The sequence below is a fragment of the Larimichthys crocea genome, chromosome XVIII, assembly GCF_000972845.2.
Source record: "Larimichthys crocea isolate SSNF chromosome XVIII, L_crocea_2.0, whole genome shotgun sequence".
NCBI classification, from domain to species: Eukaryota; Metazoa; Chordata; class Actinopteri; family Sciaenidae; genus Larimichthys; species Larimichthys crocea.
The window spans coordinates 14,753,885-14,780,706 of record NC_040028.1 but is presented as its reverse complement, the minus strand read 5'-3'; the positions used below and the strand labels follow the sequence as shown (position 1 = coordinate 14,780,706).

At 39.9% G+C, this 26,822-nt stretch overlaps 1 protein-coding gene across 3 annotated transcripts; it reads left to right on the top strand.

Annotated features, from left to right (window-relative positions):
* The first annotated feature begins 8,187 nt into the window (after positions 1-8,187).
* On the top strand, positions 8,188-18,562 carry sp3a (sp3a transcription factor). Of its 3 annotated transcripts, none has more exons than XM_019274158.2 (7): positions 8,188-8,379; positions 10,075-10,175; positions 11,343-11,429; positions 12,955-14,194; positions 15,115-15,301; positions 15,395-15,591; positions 16,501-18,562. In XM_019274158.2, the coding sequence occupies exons 1-7, from the start codon at positions 8,373-8,375 to the stop codon at positions 16,791-16,793; spliced, it is 2,112 nt and encodes a 703-aa protein (XP_019129703.1). In that variant the 5' UTR covers positions 8,188-8,372; the 3' UTR covers positions 16,794-18,562. The 3 variants fall into 3 exon arrangements, with proteins under 3 accessions (XP_019129703.1, XP_019129701.1, XP_019129704.1); XM_019274156.2 differs by having other exon boundaries at positions 11,334-11,429; XM_019274159.2 differs by lacking the exon at positions 11,343-11,429 and having other exon boundaries at positions 8,189-8,379.
* Positions 18,563-26,822: the final 8,260 nt, after the last annotated feature.

Genomic DNA, 26,822 nt, shown 5'->3' with positions numbered 1-26,822 from the left:
ATTTGTCTGTAAACAGGGACTTTAGTCTGAATTCATCCAACACAAATATGGACATTCTGCCAACATCTTATGAAAAATACTTACCGTAAATGCTAAAACATACAATAAACACATGTGTGGTCTTAGAAATAAACAATTGAAAATCGACTTGGCAGAACAGTTGTACTGGATTGTAAAGATGTACCTAATAATGTGGACAATAAGTCTAAGACACACATAATCCACATCCACATAGGTAAACTTATTTATATTATATATTTATTCTTTTGCACTGATACATACTCGTACTTTTTTGTGATGCACATGACTAATCTGACCTCAAACAAACAAAACAAATATTCTATATACAAATAATGTATGTTTTTATGTACATAAATATATATTTTAATACCTGTTCCCTGTACATAAAAGCTATATGTTTGTCTTTATATCTTTGATTTTACCTTGTTGTCTTTGTTTATTGTTGCATATGGGAACTACATCCATATGCTGTATGTTTAAATCATGTTAAACTTCGACTGTAAAAAGAAAATATTATAAAAATCTTTCATGCCACTGCCTTTGACAGTTAAATCTCAGTTCCTCAGACCAAAGAACAGTGTGATTGTTCCCATCGTTCCGTCACTTTAGAGATGTCTATAACACATATTTGATATTCCATCCACACGTCTCCATGCTGCACCAGTTTCAATTCTCTCTCTCAGGTCCCATTTACAGTGTCCCACGAGGTGCCTCCAGCAGGGCAGTTTCTCTCCGTGGGGTCACTCTCTCTCTCTTTTGGACTGGTCTTTCATGAAAACAACTGTCAATATGTTAATAGGAAACACTCAGAGGCATTGTGGACTCACTCAGTTACTCCTCTTACCCTTCACAATTCTGCACTGTGCCACACAACAACAATGTGCACACTCCCACTAGCGAGCGAGAAGAGGCCTTTGCAAGAAGATTTGTTAAAAAAAACAAAAACAAACATGAATTCAATTGAATTTGTATCACATTTCCTCACAACAATACTAAAAAAAAAAATCTCTTTCTTTTAGTATTGTTGTGGGGAAATACACAAAAATAAAGTGGTCATTGGTGCCCCCTATTTACACACACACACACATTGAATCCTTATAGATGTGCTCAAACTCCCACTGTGTAATTGCTCCACAGACTTCGCAGATTCCTCTCATGAGGTGAATACAAGAACTGTCAATACAATCTCATTTCCTTTGTTTGCAGCTCGTGTTGGAGACAACAACACTCACATATCTGAAGGCAGACACCACTGCAGTTGTGTGTCTCATGTAAGGCACTGCATCTACCAGAGTGTTGCATTTCTGCTGCTTTTAGGATATTTGACTTTTCCCGTTAACTTGGAGGTCTTTGTAGAAATTGTTGATACGTTTCCAAGGACTTCTGAAGTAAGACAGACATAGCTGCAAGGTTTTTCTAAAGCTGTTTCCATTGGCCTGTGTTTACCTGACACTTGGATTGACAGCAGAGTGATTGGAAATATCCACCATTCACTGCCGTGAGCTCCTGAGTGCACGGAAAGTGCTTTTGTAGTCTGGCTGTAATGGGCCAAGTTTGAATTGAAGGTTGAGAGAAATAGCCTCACTGCGGTCGCGCACTGTGAGGAACTGACACACCACAAATAATACTCAGAAGTGGGCTCCTGATAGCATCACAGACACAGAGCAGGTACAATAGCATGCAGGGTCTCATTTCAATGCACTTTCACAATGTTGTACTGCTGTGCACAATCAGATGGAGGGAAAAAACTCAGTCAAGTACAAACTCAGAATGTGTTTTTTTGTCTGCCCCAAGTAATCAACACACAAAGAAAACATTTTAAAACTCAACTGATGATCATTTTCTTATTCACGAGTTAGAAAGTGTTGTTATTAGTTTGCAAAAGCCCGTGAGTATAAACCGAGTGATGAACCGAGTCATGTCAAACTCTTCATAGAGTCAGAATTTCAGCACCATAGCTAAAATTTATCTGTTTTGTAAACTTAAAAATAGTGATTCACTCACTGATTCCTCTATCATTCAGTCCCAGCAGGCCAATGACTCTAAAGCCTTGTGTTACCTTACATGCTGTAAAAGGGATCCTAATAAACACTGCACAATGAGATGGATGTGAGAGCACCGGTACTGAATCGTCAGTTTGTGAGTAGAAAAGTTGAATTTGGTGCAGGAAATCTGGTTTTGTGTCTGCAAAAGTTCACGAGTTATACTTATACTTCCATCATAAGCATTTTCAGACTGATGCTGTGTGCAACAATTTCTGATGATATAAAGATACTTTCAGTTGTGTGTTTTAAAGACATAGGATGCAAGATAAGATAAGATTCACTTGTCACAGCAGCTTATATGCACAAGATGGATAAAACAATTACTCATAAATAAGAAATATATGGAAGAAAGTCATGAGGTCCTGCTGGAGTCTGACAGCTGTTGGAATGAAGGAGCTGTTCCACAGTGAACTAACATCTTCCTCTCTCCCACTTCATCTATGGAGTCTAGGGGGTAGTCCAGGGTGGAGCTGGACCTCTTGACTAGTGTGTTGAGTCTTTTCCTGTCTCTCTCTGACTGTGTAAAGATTGCAGATGCTACCACAGTGTCATAGAAAGTTTGTAACAGAGTCCAAATTGCAGTAGGTTGTGTAAATATGTATAATTAGTGGTGATGCAAAGGTTTATGCAGGTTGACCTGGGTGACCATCAGAGAGACACTAAGCAAAATACTGAATGGACTGGTGGATGTGACTCAGAACGGGTGTCACATTGCTCCTGGACTTCAGTCAGGATGAGTTCAAATTTCATGTATTTGGCAAATAATTTGATTTGTGTCTGTCTCTCATTATATCTAAATGGCCTTTTACTTGCTATATTGAACATTGTTACAAGCTAGGCCAGGGGTCTTCAACCAGGGGTCCATGACCCCAACGGGGTCCACAGAGATATACTGCAGGGGGTTCATCAATTTTTGTCATAATAATTGACAATTTTCACCAAAATAACTTCTGAGAATTAAAAAAAAAAAAAAAGATAAGTAAACTGCAAGCATTAAAGCTACTCTACTATTTAACTTCAACTTCAACATTATTTATTTATGTAGCACCTTTCATACAGAACTGTAGCCCAAAGTGATTCACAGAGCAGAAACAGACATAAACCAACAGTTCTTAAGGTAAGAGAGCAGTTGCATGAAAAACTAGAGATTAGAAGAAAAGTAAAAAACATAAAACTACAACAATGAAACAAATAATAAGAAAAATTAAGACCTATAGGGTAAAAAGCATAATTTAAAAACAGTAGATAAGACATGTACAGTAAATAAGCACCAGAGATAAAAGTAACAGGGAGTGATCAAGACATAAAAACTCAGCAGTTTATAAATCATTTCATTATGCCTGAATGTTTTATCAATCATAAACACATATAGGCTAATAACCCAGCATATAAATAGGTTAATAAAGTGAAATAAAAGGTGAATAAAGTAAATATGAAGGTTATTATAAGAAGGTTATTATGAGCTGAAAAAGGTTGAAGACTCCTGAGCTGGCCTATAAAACCAGCCGCCTCACTGGTAACAACAATGTAACTAAAGGTGAACAGTGTAACTACAATCCTCACTGCCACCAATACCATACTGTAAAAACTGAACATGCATAATAAGTTAGCACAGGTTAAGAGTCTGGGTGTCATCCTCAACAGCACACTCTCTTTTCAGTCTCACATCAACAACATCACCCGTCCGCCTATTTCTACCTATGCAACATCAACCGCCTCCGTCCCCTCCCTTACTCCTCGTACCACTGCCATCCTGGTTCATAATCTCAGTCACCTCCCGCCTGGACTACTGCAACTCCCTCCTCCTTGGCCTCACCCACAAATCTCTCCATAAGCTCCACCTGGTCCAGAATTCAGCTGCCCGCATCATCACCAGAACCCCTTCCATCCACCACATCACTCCTGTCCTGCAACAGCTCCACTGGCTCCTGGTCAAATCCTGCATAAACTAATAAACTAAATAAACTACAAAATCCTTCTGCTCACATTCAAAGCCATTTATAACCTCACACCACCATATCTCGTGGATCTTCTCCATGTTGCTGCTCCCTCAGATCTTCCTCCTCCATTCACCTAACTGTCCCCTCCGCCCGTCTTACCACCATGGGGAGCAGAGCTTTCAGCCGCTCTGCTCCTCAGCTCTGGAAGTCTTTACCCCTCGTCATAAGGAACATCAACTCACTCTCACAATTCAAGTCTGCACTTTTCATTAGAGGTTAATTTGACTTTAGCAGCTACAGTTACTTATTGTAAAATCTTATTTATTTTAATATATTGCTATTTTTCTTCATTATTTTTTCACTTATTTATTGTTATCACAGGCTGACCTGTAAGTCTGACTGATATTATATACTATATATAGACATGAGAGTAACTTACAGCGATACTAACGATGTGTTGCAGGTCATTTATTACTTTTATTAGAGTCATCGTTACATAGTTTGTCTACGAGAGAGCACTGACGAGTTATTATACAGCTTTGACTACATTGAGTGTTTATATTCGCAATAGTCTGGCTGATTTTTGTTATATCAGATATTTTTGATCTCTTAAATATGAACTGATTATTGGCATCTGCATCAAACAGTCAAATATTGATGCAGTGGTCACTGTGTTTGCTGTTTACAGCTTCACAAAGTCACAGAGCTCTCAGTGTTAAGATATTATTATGAATATTTCCTGACTGAATCTTTTAGGCACTTCATTTCACACTCACAATTCAAGTCTGCACTTAAAACCCACCTGTTTAAAAATCGCCTTTTCCATCTGATTCAATTGCACTGTCCTATTTTAACCTGTTTTTAATGTTTTATTCTTGTAATTTGATTTACTTTTATGATTCTTTTTGTTTGTTTTTATTATTTGCTGTCTACTTTTATTTACTGTAAGGTGTCCTTGGGCGAGGAAATTTATCTGTTTTGTAAACTTAAAAATAGTGATTCACTCGCTGATTCCTCTATCATTCAGTCCCAGCAGGCCAATGACTCTAAAGCCTTGTGTTACCTTACATGCTGTAAAAGGGATCCTAATAAACACTGCACAGTGAGATGCATGTGAGAGCACCGGTACTGAATTGTCAGTTTGTGAGTAGAAAAGTTGAATTTGGTGCAGGAAATCTGGTTTTGTGTTTTTATGTATGTATATAACATCTGCAAAAGTTCACGAGTTATACTTATACTTCCATCATAAGCATTTTCAGACTGATGCTGTGTGCAACAATTTCTGATGATATAAAGATAATTTCAGATAATTTAAAGACATAGGATGCAAGATAAGATAAGATTCACTTGTCACAGCGGCTTATATGCACAAGATGGATAAAAAAATACTCATAAATAAGAAATATATGGAAGAAAGTCATGAAGTCATGCTGGAGTCTGACAGCTGTTGGAATGAAGGAGCTGTTCCACAGTCAACTAACATCTTCCTCTCTCCCACTTCCTCTATGGAGTCTAGGGGGTAGTCCAGGATGGAGCTGGACTTCTTGACTAGTGTGTTGAGTCTTTTCCTGTCTCTCTCTGACTGTGTAAAGATTGCAGATGCTACCACAGTGTCATAGAAAGTTTGTAACAGAGTCCAATTTGCAGGATGTTGTGTAAATTTGTAATTAGTAGTGATGCATATAAAGGTTTATGCAGGTTGACCTGTGCGACCATCAGAGTCGTATTTCCTGTAAAATAAACAATTAAAAAAGTCACTAAGCAAAACATTGAATGGACTGGTAGATGTGACTCAGAACGGGTGTCACATTTAGCCAGGATGAGTTCAAATTTCATGTACAGTATTTGGCAAATAATTTGAATTGTGGCCTTTTACTTGCTATATTGAACATTGTTACAAGCTAGGCCAGGGGTCTTCAACCAGGGGTCCATGACCCCAACAGGGTCCGCAGTAGTATACTGCAGGGGGTCCATCAATTTTTGTCATAATAATTGACAATTTTCACCAAAATAATTTCTGAGAATTAAAAAAAAAAAAAAAAAAGATGAGTAAACTGCAAGCATGAATATGCAATAAAAAGCTACTTTTGACAAAAACTATTACTATTTAACTTCAACTTCAACTTTATTTATTTCTATAGCACCTTTCATACAGAATTGTAGCCCAGAGTGCTTCACAGAGCAGAGTAAAAACAGAAATAGACATAAACTAACAGTTCTTAAGGTAAGAGAGCAGTTGCATGAAAAACTAGAGATTAGAAGAAAAGTAAAAAGCATAAAACTACAACAATGAAATAAATGATAAGAAAAATTAAGACCTATAGGGTTGAGCATAACGTAAGAACAGTTGCAGTAAAAGTAGATAAGACCTGCACAGTAAATAAGCACCAGAGATAAAAGTAACAGGGAGTGATCAAGACATAAAAACTCAGCAGTTTATAAATTATTCCATTATGCCTGAATGTTTTATCAATCATAAACACATACAGGCTAATAACCCAGCATATAAATAGGTTAATAAGGTTAAATAAAAGGTGAATAAAGTAAATATGAAGGTTATTATAAGCCAGGCTTAAAATGTCTCTCATCCAAGGGGTCCTTGAGCTGAAAAAGATTGAAGACTCCTGAGCTGGGCTATAAAACCAGCCGCCTCACTGGTAACAACAGTGTAACTAAAGGTGAACAGTGTAACTACAATCCTCACTGCCACCAATACCATACTGTAAAAAATGAACATGCATAATAAGTTAGCACAGGTTAAGAGTCTGGGTGTCATCCTCAACAGCACACACTCTTTTCAGTCGCATTAACAACATCACCCGGTCCGCCTATTTCCACCTACGCAACATCAAACGCTTCCGTCCCCTCCCTTACTCCTCATACCACTGCCATCCTGGTTCATAATCTCAGTCAGCTCCCGCCTGGACTACTGCAACTCCCTCCTCCTTGGCCTCACCCATAAATCTCTCCATAAGCTCCACCTGGTCCAGAATTCAGCTGCCCGCATCATCACCAGAACCCCTTCCATCCACCACATCACTCCTGTCTTGCAACAGTTCCACTGGCTCCCGGTCAAATCCTGCATAAACTACAAAATCCTTCTGCTCACATTCAAAGCCATTCATAACCTCACACCACCATATCTCGTGGATCTTCTCCATGTTGCTGCTCCCTCAGGTCTTCCTCCTCCATTCACCTAACTGTCCCCTCCACCCGTCTCACCACCATGGAGCAGAGCTTTCAGCCGCTCTGCTCCCCAGCTCTGGAAGTCTTTACCCCTCATCATAAGGAACATCAACTCACTCTCACAATTCAAGTCTGCACTTTTCATTAGAGGTTAATTTGACTTTAGCAGCTACAGTTACTTATTGTAAAATCTTATTTATTTTAATATATTGCTATTTTTCTTCATTATTTTTTCACTTATTTATTGTTATCACAGGCTGACCTGTAAGTCTGACTGATATTATATACTATATATAGACATTAGAGTAACTTACAGCGATACTACGATGTGTTTGCAAGGTCATTTATACTTTTATTAGAGTCATCGTTACATAGTTTTGTCTACGAGAGAGCACTGACGAGTTATTATACAGCTTTGACTACATTGAGTGTTTATATTCGCAATATCTGGCTGATTTTTGTTTATATCAGATTTTTTGAATCTTAAATATGAATTGATATTGGCATCTGATCAAACAGTCAAATATTGATCAGTGGTCACTGTGTTTGTTGGTTTACAGCTCTTCACAAAGTCACAGAGCTCTCAGTGTTAAGATATTATTATGAATATTTCCTGACTGAATCTTTTAGGCACATCATTTCACACTCACAATTCAAGTCTGCACTTAAAACCCACCTGTTTAAAAAATCGCCTTTTCCATCTGATTCAATTGCATTGTCCTATTTTAACCTTTCTTTTAATGTTTATTCTTGTATTTGATTACTTTATGGTTCTTTTTGTTTGTTTTTATTATTTGTGTCTACTTTTATTATGTGAGTTGTCCTTGGGGTGACAGAAAGGCGCCTATGAAATAAAATGTATTATTATTATTTAATATTAATAAACAGGAAAAGAATCCAACAAAGGATGATTGACGTGCCGAGTGGCGAATCAGAACACGGCGTGCAAAACGAGTAACCAATCACGTTTAAACAAAGGAGGGCGGGACTTCCCCTGTTGTGTGACGCAAGTACTCCCAGTCAACACAGGAGGCCCCACCCTTTGTGTTACCAACCGCCCGTCAATCAAAAATACAAAATAATCCTGACACTTATCATCTATTTCCACGCGTGTACAATCAATTCAATGCGCTGAACATGTCCGGTGGCTTGTGACCATCAGGACTCTCCGTTTCCCGCCATGACTGGTATGTAATATCTTCGTTAAACTAACGAGCTGGGGCTAAATTAGCTCGCTAGCAGGCTAACGTGTATGGCTTATGGTGATAGTGCTAATCATCGCAGGCTAGGTTAGCAGCAGCAGCGGCGGCTAACGCTGCGCTCGTTAGCTCAGCTAAGTAGTTTGTTTTGGGCACTCACAGCTGTTGTTAATTAATTTAATTAATTATTTTATGTGTTGGCTGGTGGCGGTGGGTGTGATTTCACCGCCAGCCCGTCAACTGACGTTACAAGACGTTGGTTTGTTTAGCTCCCGTTAGCATCGGCTGTCCCCATCAGTGTTAATGTTGTCACCTATTTATTTTTAAATTTAGTCAAAGTTCATTTTAGTAAATCATTTTTGTTGTAGTCATATTTTAGTGGAATAAAAGTCTCACATTTTTTAGTTCAGTTTTAGTCAAAACATTTCTATTTATTTCAGGAATATTTATTTTGTTTTGTTTATTAATTCCAGTTCACTTGTTTAAACATATTAATTAACTGTCTTGATTGAATTAATTGGTATGAATTCATCTTCAGTGCAACTTTGCTAAGTGTCTCGTCCTGTTGTTTCCATACACACTTAATTAGATTATACTTTATTTATCCCACAACAGGGGAAATCCACTTTGTTACAGCAGCGGAAAGTGTAATATACACTACAGAAGTTGAATCAAATTAAATTTCAAAAACAAACAACAGAAGTATCAGTCAGCCTTTTACAATAGACAAAAAAACAAACAGGTAAGTGTACAGATGTTGGAAACAGGTACTAAGGTACAGGTACATATTATTAACATTAATAATATGTACTTGATTTTATTTTTTATGTTTATTAGAAACACCAACACACACACACCCCAAAAAAAACAATACGACACTTACAGCTGATTTTATAGCTGAGCAGACAGAAGTGAAATAAAAACTTAAAAGATCACAGTATACCAAATACTGTACGGATAACACATGTTCTGAATAATAATAATACATCACAATCACTAGAATAGACCGATTCAAAAGAAAAATCCATCACCAGATGGAGGCCTACAGTAGAAAACCAGCGTGAAAACATATGTACTGTATATAAATGTTCTAATAAATAACCAAAACAAGAATAGGCCGATTGAAAAGTAAAGTCCATCACTAAATTCTTCAGACGAGACGAGATGAAATATGTTCGTCAATGAGCCGTTTAGGTAGAACAAGCTAAACAAGGCATTGTGATTCTAAATAATATAAATGGGACCACACGTCCAGTCTCTTTTTCCTTCCAAGCATGATTTGCGCTGTCCGTACGCCGCGTTTCTCCTGCGTGCTGTTTGTTTTCAAGCCACAGGTGCGAGGGTATCAAACGTGTGGCCGTGACGTTGCTACAGTAAAAGAAGTGCTGGCACAAACACGTGACAGCAGGACTGCATGCTGCTTTCTTTCTTATATAGTAGACGAAAACAAGGACGTTTTTTATTTCTTGCATGACATTTTCGTCTCGTTTTTATTCGTCAACAAAGACGCACATTGGCACATTTTTCGTCAGTGTTTCTAGAACATTGTATCATCTCGTCTTAGTCAAAGGAACAAGGCTCATTGACGAACATATTTTGTCTCGTCTGACGAAATTACCACTGGTTCCCATCGACTCTCAGCCAGCCTGTGTTAGTTATGTGTGTTTTTATTTTAATACACAGCCCCAGAACAGCCCATGAAACCAGTGGATATGGCTGCCTTGGACGTGGACAGCAGTCAAAGCGGCTTCCTGCAGCAGCAGGAGGAGGGCCGGGGCAATCAGGTAAATGTTCCCCCTCGGGGATTATCATTTCTCATTATAACGTAGTTACTGCGTTTTCCAGTAGCTGAGTGGTGCTCACTGAAGTTCACATGTTTCAGACTTGGAGGGGGGGTATTGCACCCTGATTTGAACCTCTCAGGCAACACTTCCTCTCACAAATCCCGCCTCCTCAGCTAGGATTGAAGTGATAATAATAAATAATAATAATACATTTTATTTCATAGGCGCCTTTCTGTCACCCCAAGGACACCTTACAGTAAATAAAAGTAGACAGCAAATAACAGAAACAAACAAAAAGAACCATAAAAGTAAATCAAATTACAAGAATACAACATTAAAAACAGGTTAAAATAGGACAATGCAATTGAATCAGATGGAAAAAGCTATTTTTAAACAGGTGGGTTTTAAGTGCAGACTTGAATTGTGAGAGTGAAATGATGTGCCTAAAAGATTCAGTCAGGAAATATTCCTAATAATATCTTAACACTGAGAGCTCTGTGACTTTGTGAAGCTGTAAACAGCAAACACAGTGACCACTGCAGACCTCACCAATATTTAACTTTTTGATGCAGATGCCAATAATCAATTCATATTTAAGAGCTCAAAAACATCTGATATAACAAAAATCATCCAGAATATTGTGAATATAAACACTTGATGTAGTCACAGCTGTATAATAACTCGTCAGTGCTCTCTCGTAGACAAACTATGTAACGATGACTCTAATAAAAGTAATAAATGACCTGCAACACTTTGTTAGTATCGCTTTAAGTTACTCTGATGTCTATATATAGTATATAATATCAGTCAGACTTACAGGTCAGCCTGTGATAACAATAAATAAGTGGAGAAATAATGAAGAAATAGCAATACATTAAAATAAACAAGATTTTACAATAAGTAACTGTAGCTGCTAACTGTCAAATTAACCTCTAATGAAACACAGAAAAACTAAAATATTAAGTCACCAATTAACTGTGATTAGACTGTGAATTCAAAACATCACCTCAAGGTGCTGCCTGGGGGGCTCAACACACAGTAAACACTAAAATGTCCTTTTCACCTCCAAACAAGCTCTTTAAAGTCACTATTTCTATGTGGCCCAGTTTCTAATGGCCACCCACTTTCTTCCTTTTAAACCTCGCCCGTTCTGGGTAGGACACTCAGCCATCTCCCCTCGACCTGCTAGCAACCACCTGCACTAAGGTTGGGTCACCGTCGTCAGAGGTGGACAGAGGTGCTGCCGCTGATGTGGTAAGTCGGCACCTCTGCTACAGCAGAAGTTGAAGCCCTCAAATCACAGTGGAGCAGAAATTGGTGGTGGGAGTGTTGCTAAGGTTGCACTTGCTCACGTTGAATTGCAGGCACTGCGTTTTGGCATTTAGACAGCAGGATATGTCATCGCTACAACTGGAATTATTTAGCCAGTTTAACTACTAGTGAGACATCCGTTTCCTTCTGGTCATGTAAGAAGACCTTCTATATTCGATGTAGTTTACGCAGCTGGCAGCTCATACTAATGCTTCAAGCTGAACTTCTTATGCGCTCTGATAAAACAACCACATCAACCCTAAAGCACAAGTGCATCAGAGAGTTCAAGATAAGTTCATGTAGGTCAGAGCGTAGTTTCACGATGACACTCTTCTATCAGTGTGTTTATGTTTTTAGTTGGTGTTGAATCAGGATTTTGTTATCCCAAGTTTTTGTTGATAAGATGTTCTAAAGACAGATACTGTGATGCGAGTTAGTTTATGTGCATATAACACATTCTGGACAGTATGCTGTCGTTGATAAATGTTTATGTTTCAGTGGTGATAAGGTTTAATTATAATGAAAATGACAAAACAGCGTGTGTTCCATATTCTTGTTGCTAAATTGTATTTTATTTAAGAAGGAGCAAAATTTGCAGCTTGGATGATATTCAGGCTCTGGTGTGGAGAAAGAAAACTGTTGTAGTTGTGTACCACTGTTTAAAAAGCCTGCTGTGTTTTGGTTCCATTTCAAATGAATTAATGTATTTAATCATACTGTTGCTAAATATGACAAATCTTTCCATCAAGAATCAAAATCAGACCAAAACACTGCTGCAAAAGAAACAAAGCAATGAACACTACTCCAAGGTTTTCGCTTTAAAACAGCTGCAGGAACAGTTACATTTGTATTTATAACAAATTAACACATCATTACAGCTGTGATAACATCACAAAGTAGAGTTTATAAGAAAACTGTGAGGTTTCACACCTGTTTAACACAGTCAGTACAAACTCTGCTGTGTTTTCCCGTTAGCTCATTTTGGCTGATTTAAACCTTCAAGCGCAGCCCGTAACATTCCCTTCACGAGTCAGTTTAGTACTAATGATGCAGGACAACAAGTCACCTGTTACCTGTCAGTTGTGATTTCAGGGTGACGCCTCTTGATTTGTCAGATTCTTAATGAATGAGTGTGAACCTCACAGACCAGAACAAACATACAAGCAGCAATAAGGTTTGTTCTGGACCAAAGGGACCGTACAATAGACAAGAACACAACTTTAGATCGTCTGTAACTAAGAACAGAAACATACATGTGAAAGTCTTTCTCTGTCGGCTTCTACCAACTCAAAGAATTTAACTATGCTCTCTGCCTCCGCATGTTTGTTGTGATTGTGTGAATTGCTATCTTCAAAATATTGTACAAATCAAAGCAGCTTATAACTAGACTTCTAAATAAGTGCTTTGCATTGCTTTAGCTAATTTATTAACCACAGATGCCTAATCGGTCAATTATTTCCTTTCTCAGACATCAGATCCGTCTGCGCACCTTACTGGGACTGATAAATGGGAGGTGTTAACCCCCACATCAGCAAAGGATGAGTCTGGAATGATACACATCCAAAGTCAAGGAATATTAACATCAAATGGACAGTATGTTCTTCCTCTCCAGAACTTACAGAGTCAGCCAATCTTTGTGACGTCGGGAACGGACGCTTCCTCCGCCAACTCAGTGCCTAACATTCAGTACCAAGTAATTCCTCAGATTCAGACAGCAGACGGACAGCTGAGCTTCTCCACGTCCGGCGTGGAGGCAGCGACTCTGACTCAGGATGCCACGGGGCAGATTCAGATCTTACCTGATGGTAGCCAGAGTCTCAGTGTATCAACTGCAAACATCCTTAATAACAACCAGAACCTCATATCACAGACTGGTAATGTCCAGCAGATCCAGGGGGTTTCTATCGGCAGCTCCACCTTCAACAACCAGGGTCAGGTTGTTACTAATGTGCCTGTGGGTTTGCCTGGGAACATTACTTTTGTTCCTATTAACAGTGTGGACTTGGACTCCCTCGGCCTGTCTGGTGCTCAGACTATAGCAACAGGGGTCACTGCTGATGGCCAGCTAATTATGGCGAGTCATCACGTGGATGGCTCAGAGAGTCTGGCGAAGACAGATAATCACCTCTCACAGACACTACAAGTAAATGACTCGAATGCAAATCCCGAGATATATGTGCCAACGTCTTCCTCTCAGCTACACATTCCAGCAAACGAATCAGGTCTGCTGACGCAAGACACATCAACAGTGGCCACAGAGCAAGCTGACTCGAGTTCTGGTCTCCAGGAGGGCTTCATCCATCACAATCAGGAGCAGAGCGTCCAGGTGTCCTCAACTCAGCCCATCATTCAGCTGCAGCAGGTGCCCATTCAGACAACCAACGGTCAGGTGGTCCAGTCAGTGGCGACAGGTGGGCAAGGCCTGCAAAATGTGCAGCTGATCAACCCGGGAACCTTCATCATCCAAGCCCAGACGGTCACCCCGTCGGGTCAGATACAGTGGCAGACCTTTCAGGTGCAAGGGGTGCAGAACCTGCAGAACCTCCAGTTGCCCACGACACCACCCCAGCAGATAACGCTGGCTCCAGTACAGACCCTGTCGCTGGGTTCCAGTCCGGTCAGCATCAGCACGGGGCAAATCCCAAACCTGCAGACGGTGACGGTCAACTCAGTGGCCCAACATGAAGGAGACCCAGACAACCCCGGAGGTACAGTAGCTGTTTTTAGTGTCACGATACATAACCAGCCCACGCAGCCCGGTTCGCTTTGTTGCCCGATTAGACGTCTTCTCAGAGCTGTGTGGGCGTGTACAGACGGTGTTGGATTGACATGCTCATTACTCTCCTGTTAGGGTGGTTGCATCTTTCAGGATGAGACAGTTTAGACCTTTTATTCTTTGTATTAGTACAGAGCACGTCTCACCTTTAACCAGAGCAGAGCTCTGACCAGCCGGAGTAACTCCCAACACCTGCGAGGATTTAAAGCCAAAGTCACTGCGCTCGAGCATCGAATATAAATACATACTTCATTCTTATTTTGTTGCATTTATATTTAAAATTGACTTAATTGCTGCATTTATTACACTAATACAAAAAGATAAATCAAAGTTTGTTCTGAGCTTTCCCTGCTGTTACAAGTCAGTGTCTGCTCTGAAAATGATGAAAAAGTCTCTGAATTTACATTTAATATATTATTTTAGAAACTGTATCCAACAAAAGCTTGGTGTTATTTAATTGAGAACCTGTTTGAACAGGTTTACTTTCCTTTTGTATTTAACTCATTTATATTTTCTGTGTCCTTAAAGCAGTTTTTATGTTTTATATAATTATAGTGATCAAAACATCCTGATGAAGTTTTTGATTGTAGTAAAGTCCTTCCATCCATTTTCTGCCACTCATGTGGGCCAGAAAGTCCACAGGCTACGTTTTATTAATTATCAAAATTGCTATTGATACGTTTTCTGCCAATCAACTAATTATTTTATCACCATGCTTAATATGGAGTTTAACTTGTGAAATGTGCTGCCATGCTGTCAATCACACGCCGTAATAAAGCAGCTCTCACTGTGCAGCCTTTTTGGGAACTCTATCACGGCTTGTCTTGACATTAACGTACACATTAATTGCAGACATCCAGATAAAGGAAGAGCCGGACTCTGGAGACTGGCAGCTGAGCACCGACTCCACCCTGAACACGAGCGATCTGTCCCACCTTCGTGTCAGGATGGTGGACGAGGAGGATCAGCTGGGGCAGGAGGGCAAGAGGCTGCGCAGAGTGGCGTGTACTTGCCCCAACTGTAAAGAGTCGGGTGGGAGGTGAGTGAGCTCTTTGAATCTTCTCACTCTGTACGGGTCTGCACAGGAAACAAGCATATCAGGACCATAACTCTCCATACCTGTGTTTCTCAGAGGATCCAGCACGGGGAAAAAGAAGCAGCACATCTGCCACATCGCAGGCTGTGGGAAAGTATACGGAAAGACGTCGCACCTGCGAGCGCACCTGCGCTGGCATTCAGGGGAGCGACCTTTTGTTTGCAGCTGGATGTTCTGCGGGAAGAGGTTCACACGCAGCGACGAGCTGCAGAGACACAGGAGAACACACACAGGTGCCCTTTTTTTTTTCCTTGCTCCCTCAGTGTTTGTACATCAGGAAAACATCACTAAAAAATGTGTTAATTTGTGCCCTGCAAAGCATGAGTCACACAAGGGATGACAGCGTTTGCAACCCCACTGGATTTACATGGCATAAATATCAGGATAGGAACTAAAGAGCGTTTGATATAAACATATCCAGATTTCACAAACTTGGTGTTATTTTTGAACAGTTTGTCCTGCAGGATCTATTAACAATCAGATTATGTAACAAAAACGAGATGTAAGTAGTGAGAGTCTGAACAGTCGTGTATCAGATCACATAATCTGTTCTTAATTTTGTCGAAAAATGCCGCTATGGGGTGAAACAGAAGCAGGAATGCGGCCTGAAAGTCCGGTCAAAGCAGCACAGCAACATTATGATATCCCTTATCAAATGACATTTACTGCTAAGAGATAGATATTCATAGACCTATGAAAGAGATATGAGCACTTGCTGGTACCGTTGTTGAATATATAAACCCTATCATTGGCTGAGTGAGGCCTTCATTATGCTGTCAGCTTCAGGATCAGATATTAACAGTTAGTGTTCACGGTTAACTTTCAAGTGGATATTAAATAATTCTATTTTTTAATTAGCGAGAATTGTAATCAGTCATATACGACTTGTTTGTCGTTTTGGCAGCGACACGTTGGCATTCAGCAACTAATTCACTGATTTACCATTGGTTAATAGGAGTTTTGATTTCAGGGATAGATCTGCTGTTTATTATTTTATTTAGCATCTAAAATGTCTTTGATTTTATTCATGAAGCAAGCAAATCGAACTTCTCCTCACTTGCGAAACATATCCTCCATATAGATTGCATGTTTGACCCTCTCCAAATGTATTCAGCATCAAACTGTATTTTTCTCTCTGGCAGGAGAGAAGAAGTTTGTCTGCCCAGAATGTTCCAAGCGCTTCATGCGGAGCGACCACCTGGCGAAGCACATTAAAACTCATCAGAACAAAAAAGGCGTGAACTCTGGCGGCGCTGTGGTGGCCTCGATGGAGTCCGCGGGATCCTCAGACAGTATCATCACCACGGCGGGCGGAACCACCCTCATCCTCACCAACATCCAGCAGGGTTCCAGCAACGCCCAGGACATCCTGGCCAACGCAGAGATCCCTCTCCAGCTCGTCACCACAGTAGCGGCCAGCGAAGTCATGGAGTGATTTACGCTCCACTTATGAACTTCTACAACCTCTCTCATACTGTATACTCCTACCTGCATTTTTATTCAAGTTTTGAAGAAAAGCTAAAATTATAAATATATAAATATATATATTTTAACACAGAGACAGTCGGTCCATGTCGGTAACGGAGACTAAAAGAAGATGAAGATGGAAAAAGACATTGCAGTAAACACACAAGGAAATGCCTTATTTTGTACAATATTATGTTGTTGGAAAGGTAGGATGCCATTTTGCTTTGAATCTACTAATTTTGTTATGTGTTTTTCACAAAAGAATATTGGTAAGTTGAGCAGTTTTCTCCTCGCCTCTTTTAGTTGTTGTTTTTTCTTGATGGTATATCCTTACGATGTCCTCGGTAATCAAGGTTTGTTCCATATTCCTTTTGAGCAAAGACTGAATCTCATAACAGAGCTAATTTTATCCAGCTGAAGTAATTGTTATTGCTATTGCTTACGTCCATGCAAATGAATTGATGTTATGTCTTTTTTTGTTCTTAAATATTATGCATTATTTTATTATTTTTTGGGGTATGCGTGTCCTCCTTGCAGTCAGTCTGCTTGCAAATTAGGGAGCCCTCCACCCTCCTTTTTATTTTGAAAAACTTTTGCTCACATCTCCGACATTTTGCAGGCGAAAATCAAAACAATCAAAATTTTATATTGTAAATCCTTCTTGAACATATACTGTTGATATGATACACGTTATTTGCTTATGAAATATTTTGACTGAACAGCTATTTATATTGGGCTTTACATAGAAAATTCATTTGTGATATTAGAGGTCCCAAATATTTCAAATGGCTTCATTATATGTAATTCAAATGTGTTTTTTTCTAAAAACTTTTTTGGAGGACTTCAAAACAAACAAACAAAAAAAAAACTGAAGAATAACTTGTTGATATGTGATGCGAAGAGAAAAATAAGCCATTATTTTGGAAGGTAATTGCCAAATTTGACTATAAACTCAGGGTGACTTGTGACTGTGTGATATAAGTAGAGTTAAATCACCCCTGTAGCTTCTCGGGCCATGGTGTGAAGGTGTTGTGAAGAAATGTTTTCTGATGGACCAAAAGCTGAGGTGAAATAAGCTGTCACCATGTTACCTATGCTCGTCGAATCCCACCATGTTGTTTGTTTGTTTGCTGTTTGTTTTTTTACGATAAGGACGACCTCCCTCTTCCTCTCCCTCTCCCTCCCTCGTTCATGTTATAGAAACAGCTTTGCAGAATCTCTCACCTCCATCAGTCCTCATCACGCAGTTGGAAAAATCAGTGTATTACTGAAAGCGGTACTCTTTTTAACAGCACTGTTCTCATCACTTTCATCTTGTTGTTAATCCTTTTTTGTATAAAAAGAAAAAAAATGTTTTGTATTCTCCCCAAGAGACTGTCCTTTATAATCATCGTCAGTAAATGTACAATGTTTCTGTCTTCGTGTTGATACTTTTAACTGTATGTTGCATTTCCCTGTTCCATGTTATGTGTTTTGTTTTGTTTTTATTTTATCTCTGAACTCCAACTGATGAGTTGTTCAAATGAATACACACACACACACTGAACAGTGAATTATAGTGTCATATTTGATTTGATTATACTTTTACCCTCTGAGTCGGATAGCAGGATGCTGTTTAAACATTCAAAGAGCATCTTTATATTATGTACTAAACACTGAAGGTTTATTCTCACTCGAAAATCTTCTGTATAAATATGTCAATATAACATCAATATAAACATTTCTGTTACACTTGAATTTCCTTTCTGTTTTTTGGCTTTGTTTTATTTTATTGTTGTATCGAGGTTGTACTTTTAGCTGCTCTCCGAGGGCAGCGTGATATTTCATACTAAAATGACTAAATGTAAGACAACTTTGAATTTTTCTTCCACTTGAAACCTTTTTTGTTTTGTGTCTTTTTGAAGACTTGACATCCAGCCAGGAGCCTCATCCCCTCCTCCCCCCTTTTGGCTTACACTCTGGGTTATTAGTCCAGTAGATGTCACTACAGCCAAGGGAGCTGGACGAGAGGTATGTTTGACCCCTTGACCTTCCACATGTAGCGGCGCTAAGATGAAGGCAGAAGTCACCGAGGCCAACAGGAGGTGTGGACCCTCAATTAACTACAAGTTAATGTCACATAGAAATGTCAGGCACATATTCTGCTGCGGAGAACAAAGTATTGTCTCATGACTTTGAACAAAACCCTACAGAGACGTGAGAGGTAACAGCTTCTGGCTTTATGACCTGGATTCATGTATGTTTAAGAGAATTATCAGGATTTCAAATGAGCTGTTTTGTCTCGTTTCTGACTGTAAAGTGTGCACAGAGAAATAATCATTTCTTAATATTTTGACACATTAAGCTGATACATGCTGCATCACCCTGTACCTCTTACACTAAATGGGACATTTTACTAATTAGGTACTGTTGCTATTTTTTCTTTAATATGAGGCTCAGGAAGGCGACATAAGGGAGTTAAAAATGTATTATAGCCTACCTGGTTCTAGTGCCTGTGAACATAATTAAAACGGTAGTCTATGAAAAGCTTTATCTGGTAAATCAGAGTGAAGAGCACATGCTTTTTGAGTCTTAGTCAATTTGCTGGAAACGTGGACTGTAACGCTAAAAAGGACTCGTCCGTTTTGTCGTTCCTTTCATTTGCATAATTTAATGAATCCAATTCATTGTAATGCAATACCAAGTGCACCAGGAACATAGAATGACAGTTTGAGTTAATGAAATGTGTTAACGGTATCATCATTTACTTGTATGTTAATTAGTCCAATTAATTTCCCCTGCTCGGTAATCTGAATATTGTAATAATCTTTGCTCCCCTGCAGGAATGAAATCTATGATACACAGACCTCTGGGACAATCTGAGTGGAGAATCGTGTTTTTTTTTTTTTCCAAACGTTTGGCAGATCTGAAATATTCCTTTAGAATATTTCTGCCGTTTTAGGACAGGGGGGTTGTACTCTCTTGTGTATGGTCTGCTTTTCAGCTTTTGTGATGCAAATCACACCCATAGTTGGAAATGTATCGAGGAATGGAGGGGCGATTGTCCGGCGCCGGAGCCAGGATAACTTTGTCTTGCTTGACAAAGTGTCATTGCCTCGTAACAGAAGGAGGCACAGCTCTTCTGGCCGCTGCAGATAAAAGCTGCCATCAGTGAGGGCGATCCTCCTCCCCGGCTGAGCGTGACACTGTCCACACAGTTGTCATTTCAGCTGACCACCTGGATTGGAGGCCAACTTTGTCAGCAACTCTTCTGTTATTGTTCTTACATGTACTGGCAACAGTGTTTTTTAGGCCAGGTAATGAATCTGGAGAGGTAGAATTAGTCATTAAATCAAAGCGATCCGAGACAAGTTGTGGTTTTGATTTGTTGAGGCAAACATGTCTTTTCTGCGCACATGTTATTGTTGCTGATGTAGTTTGAACATTATGCACATCAAATATTTTGCAAGAGAACACAATTCGACTCGAGTCTCATCTTGGAGAGTAAAAAGGAAAAGCTTTTTCGATAATCAGCATTGTGTTTTTGTGATACACAGGTATCATTTCAACCAGTACTTACACCACAAGTTGTTTGTGTGTTTTTTTTTTATTTTTTATCATAGCGAAATAGCTTTTGGTTCTTCCAGCTCAGTTTGAATAGCTGTGTAATTGTACGTGGTGTTCAACTTCTCTTCCAATTCATGTGCAAAATTCATAAATACAATAACAGTGCAGAGGGAGAGAAACACTGTAATCATGCAATAACATTTCCAAGTGTATGTGTGATAGAATTCAAAATGCTATTGGGATTATGGTTCTTAACCATTGGGAGGTAATGTGAACTGTTGGCAGAAATGACTTATTTCATTATACCGTCCCAAATATACAAAATACTTCAGCGAGAGGGCTGCTTCTTCCCTATCCCTGCCCAATTTGAACTGTTTTCCCTGAGTTGTTGAAGGATAGGCCTGCAATTTTGCAAAGTGACTATTATTTGTCTTTCTCAAGGAATCAACAACTCCAAAGTACAGTGCAATGAATTGTTGGGGGCTCTGCAGCTGCATGCATTTACAATACATCCTCCCCTGTGAAACATCTCGCAGAATTTAGAGCATAATGCCGTTATTTAATTTGCCCTTGGATATGTACTCTTTTTAAGTGAAAAGCACTCAACGTCCTGCTTAATATTTTGTTTACAGCGCGGTACTAATGGTGTTTTCTCTCTCGTAAAGCATTAGGACATTTGAAACAACATAGTGTCCCGTGTTTCTACATTCCTGACACATTCTTGCCCTTGATCAACTGCAGAAGGCAGACAATAGCGCAGATCATTTTCCCCCGGGCAGGGAAACACAGCATGGATCAACTCAATAACCTGATATTCCCTGTCTTCTGAATGTGGCCAATTTAGCAGAAGGTCAGCGCCTTTTTTTATTTATTTATTTTTATTCCAGAGACAATTTGGTGACCTCCCTCCGGAGCCTCAGCAGGACCAGCGGAGACAAACAGAATCGTCGAGCTCCAAAGTGCTCGTGTTGACATTGCGTTTAGGTGTGGACTTCTCAAGGTGAACAGATACCTGGTGTGGGACAGGGGGGCTATTATGCAAACCTGATAGCAACAAGCCAGAAGTCGCGTTTGCTTGTGGATTTGGTTTGTCATGTGTTGGCTGCCAACTATTTACAGCGTCTTGGATGCACGTTTAAATTTAAAGATGTGCACTGGGCAGAAAAGTATGGTGTGTTGATGTGGCTGCAAATCATCTTCCATCATCCTTACATGCAGAGGTGCTATTCAGCGCTTCAAATTAAACACTTGTTTCGGGGAAATTATGGTCTGACTCTATTTCAGGGTGGAATTCAGATTTTTCGATCTTTATTGTAAAATTTCTCTCTCCTGCTGTTTTGCATTTACTGTATGTATGTTTTTTTTCCCAGATCCAACTGTGAAAATTGAATTGAGGACAATGAGACACCTCCATCAAATTTTCCACATTATGTTGTTCTTTGTTCTTTGCACAGTATGCGTCTGTTTTTAGTGAAGAGACAATTGCATAAGATGATGTCGAGGTCTATGAGAAGATTAGCAGGGATCACTTTTAGCCGTTCCTCACAGCAGTCGTACGGTTTCCCCGCTGTACAAAACAACTGTGTCTTAACTGCGCACCTCAAGGTCAAATGTGACAATGGCTTCAACTTCCTAGGACACGGGGAAAAGCTGCAAGTGTGCACTCAATGTTGTCTTTTGGTGACAAGAGCTGGCCCTCTGTGTTATCCAGCCCATTGAAAAACGATTTCAGATAAGAAAGGAGACGTTTTGTATCTGAAAATGTACATTAAATGGTGTCAACAACATCCCAGAGGTCAGAGTAGAGTCCCCATGGAGACTGAATGTGGCTGCTGCGCTCGAAGACTCGACACCCCCCTGAGTGGCGGCTCTGTGATGGCTCTCAGTTTCTCTCGTCATGTCCCTGGCAGCTTTGACACAGGTAATATGCATGCAGGCTGACAGTGCCTGGGATGTGCGGCAGAGACAATGATGTACATATCATTTTCCTCCCTGACTGATTGAAGACTGTAATCTGTGCTGGACTTTCTCTCTGATTACACACGTCTCAGGGAGCAAAACAAGGACTCTGAGCTGCCACTGGGCACTGGACTCATCCAAGGCTTTCAGCCTTCAAGAGGACTGAAGTCCGCCTTTAAGGTGAGCTCAATTTTCGTCCCATTTACACTATTGTTACAAGTGTCGGATAGAATGCATCTGGTAGATAGTGGTCAAACAGTGGCTGTCTGAAGATGACGCCGGAACAGAGATGTATCTGGCACCTAAGGTCATCCATTCCCATTTCTGGTACTGTCACAAATGTTTAGAGCCGCAGTAAAGGCACTCACAAAGAGAGAAACAATATCATGAATTTTACATTCACCGGCAATTGTGCTCTGTGGTTACAACATGCAAAATGTGTCCTACGGTGCAACAGGCCAATACTAAACCTGTCCAACAAGATCCACCATGAAATGCACACGGGGAGTACGTCACTCTATTGTTCTCTGCACAAAGAAAGTGTTCCACCGGTTTAATAATGAATCAGTTTTTTTCTTCTTGCATAATATGTCATGTTTGCAAACAGCGCGCGCTCTTAACCTGCATGTGTAACCTTGTGAGGCACACTCATGTCTTTATGTAAAAACCTGAGAGATTTTTTTGTTGACAATAGGTCAATCCGTTACAGAAGTTACCTAGCACATTACAAGGTTGGTCTCGGGGGAGAAGTAATGGGTTCTGGGCAATTGACCAACCTGCCATGCTTTACTGCACCTGCACTGAGTTAGAGCTGTCATCATTACCACTTCCTCTAACGTTCCCCCACAGCAACCCAGACACTCCCACTTAGAGCGATATTTCACTTTGGTGGAACATTTTCACTTTTTATCATGCATCCCTCTGTAGACGAGTGGAGGCAGTCTAGCTTTAAGATTTGAAGCAGTCAGGTAACCTCTAACAGGCCTTTGGGGTCCCACACTAAAACATAATGTTTCCAAAATAGCTCCCTATCACCAGCTACGATTCCGACTTAAACTTTTTTTCGGATTGAGAGCCATGCTTTGCCGAAAAGAAGAAGAAGAAAAAAAAGAATCTCAAAGATAAAAGGTTGTAAAAGGTGTCTGCCCACATTCTCTCAGTGTCAAAATATGAAGAATGTGAGGTTAGTCATTTTGAATGGCATTTATCCTCTATTTCAGTTGAGTTATTCGAAATGATTGCAAGATTGTACAGTCTGAAAATTATCATTAGGCCGTTCTGTAAAGAGAAAAAAGCTGTTTGAATGGTTCATTAAAATGAATCAGGACAAAAAAAAAGGAACAAGCTTCTACATTAGTTAGTTAATCAAGACGTGCTTTTCTTTCCTTTGCAGCAACACTACGTACAGGTCAGGAGGTCACACACATACAGATTTGTGATCGCACATCCACCTGAAATCTGCAATCCGATGAACATTTTCCACAAACATTTTGTCCTTTAACGACTTTAAGGCCGCTTCATCGTTAACAAACAATTTGAAGAGACGACATCCACTTAATCGATTCGAGTTTTATTGATGAAATGTCGCTACGAGGTCCGTCTAGTAGTAGCTGCTCCAGAGGTTTTATATGATATAACATGATTTTCATCAGAAGATGGAGTTTGGATGAAATAATGGATAAGGTTTGACATCAGCTAATGTCACAAAGAATACAGGGAGCTGAGAGTTAAACTGTGTGCTGAATCTCAACGCGTTATATATATTTTACTTATCTCTCTGCAACAATCTCAAATAGAAACCAGCAAATATTAATGCAGTAGAAATGTTTAGCGTTTTTTAAACGACAAATAACCAGAAATGATCAAGGCCTCTGCGTAGCGAGCCTGCAGCAACTTCGCTCTGACTTGCAGATGTTTTTCCCTCAGTTTTCACTTCCTCCTCCCACGCATGTCTTATATCAGTATTTGCCGGATCCAAAACGACCAGCTTTGAAAATGAAGGAGAGGAACTTTACATTGTGCCAGAAAAAGGAATGGAAATTACGGGCAGTGTCAGATAATTGAGCTTGTCGTAAGAGACATGTTAATAACAGACGGAGATGCAGAAGACTTGTCACTCCGTACCCTGGGTGACAGACTCTCTCTGCTGTTGATGAGCTGTTTTAGAGGGGAAATTGTTCCACGCAAACACCATCGTTATTACAAGCTGGCAAGCTGCTCGCTTGTGTACCCAATTCTGCTTGAACTGACAGAATCCAATTGACCGGCACATATTCATGCACTTTATTTTCTTTATTCTCACCAACAATGCAGATAATTACTGCACCAAGTAAAACTGAAAATAGAATTTCACTGTGTCCCAGAAAACAATGCCAGAGCTGTCTCAGCAACATGTCTGCTGAAATTGCTGTGACTGGGAGACCTACTGTAAGACAAGCAGCAATCCAATATTAGTTGTCAACTTAAAACCTACTGAAGCCATTCTCCTCTCTTTAAAAAAAAAAACAAAAAAACAGTGAGAGCGAAATAACTTGGCATTGTTCTCTCTGCTGCAAAGCAAGGCTGCATGCAAATCTTTATTCAATAAAGCATTTAGCAGCAGTTTCTGTTGTGTTATGACCTACTTGTATGTAAAATCGCACCAGTTGTAGAAGATATCTGATTCTGTGGTCTGCGACAGCATAAAGAAACTTCCATAAGCTGAAATTAAAGCATCAACTTTTGAAGATGTGCTGGGGGTCGACCTACACATGAATAATTCCGTATTTTTACATCTATTTATTTGTCTTAATGTAAACAAGGCTTATTCTCAGTGGAATACAGGCATATTTTAATATTTTTTAAAAACAGCCATGTTTAGGTGCTGAAATCACATTTTAATGCCAGAATTTGTTGTTGTTTTTTTTTCTCCTGTAAAATCATCTCCTGATTAAGCTCACAAGCCTGCATCAATTTGCATCACTAAAATCAGGCTACAAATGGTGTCTTTTACCACTGATGAAATGAAATTGTAATTTACTGCTTTATGTTTTTAATCCAGAGTTGTTTTGTTGATTAATTTAGTGTTCATAACTGGCCCTTTTTTCCCGTGAAGTATTTTTCAAACTCAATGACAAAAGGGTCGCCCCGGAAAGTAATTACCTTGTTTTCATCGCGTGTTTCTGTAAAATTCACAAATAGCAGTACATTTATAGCGGTACGTGTGGTTTTCATATTACAGCTCATTAAAGAGCAGGTTTCAGAGGGCTGGGAAACGTATATGAGCATCACTCAGATAAGTTTAGCTATTAAATGAGCTCGTTCGTCTAAAAAATGATCAAATATTTTAGACTGTGGTGTGGTTAAAAGGCACATCTACCCTAAATTTCATGTCTGTGTTCTTACCATTAATCCCCTTGGGAGTTAATGTGATCAGCGGAGTAGCAAATGGGACGTTGTCTCTGGTGCTTGTGCCTTCAGAGAACAGCGCCCATGGTGGGACGACGGTGGACTGTCTCCCAGGGGCCAGACCACATCTGCTGAGTTCACGTCCCTCTGCCACCTCTAACACAACTCATTATTAAGGATCTGTTACAAAGGCCATGTTAGTGTGTCATGTATTTTTTTTTTTACTTTAACTTTGTTGTGAGTCCCACTGTGCTGAGGAGCATGTGTGGCTGTCATACTAATGTACAGGGACACTCTAGAGCTGCTGTCCAACAAGTCGTCCGTTATCTGAAGGAAATGTGTCCGTCCAGAGGTGAGGGCGGCTTTGTGCTCTCAACCAGGCCACCTCTCAGCCTTTGTGCCAGTAACAAGCTCAGCTCAGGCTCCAACGAAGCGAGAAATTGTAAACTCTCCGGAGAGGCCCAGCGGAGAGATAAGGGCTTAGTGTTTGCTGGCAATGTGCATGGGGATGAATCTGATACGGCCGAGTCCCACGCCAGAATGGGAGTGATGATACCTCCCCTTCTATGGAGAGTTATGTTTAATCCCCTTTGCCAGTGTATTCACTTGCAAATATTCCTGTCACCATTAATATGTATTAACATCCTTCACACACTGTTCAATACAGATTTATCAGACTCTATTTTTCCTCTTGTGCTCGCCACCATCTCCCTGCTGCTCTTCAACCACCAGCTTTTTATTTGGAGAATAGACCTGAATGTGCTGCTGATGTTCGAGCAGCAAACCTTTGCCTGCAGATCCTTCAGGGTTCAATAAAGACCCTGCTGCGACTGCAGCACACAGAACAAGACAAAAATCCACCATAATTTATGGATTATAATTCACGAGTGAACATTTTCTAAATGTTAACTTCCACATTGGGACATTTCACGGTGTGACCGTACATTGTTTGAGTAGTGTGTCGCGGTGTTGGCGTTAGCAGGAATTGAAGAAATACACCATTTGATTTAGAGTTTAATAAATGTTTTATTGTGTAAATGTAAATGTGCGTATGCTGTAAGTTTATAAGATAGTGTCAAAATGTGCTAAATTCAGAATTACAAAT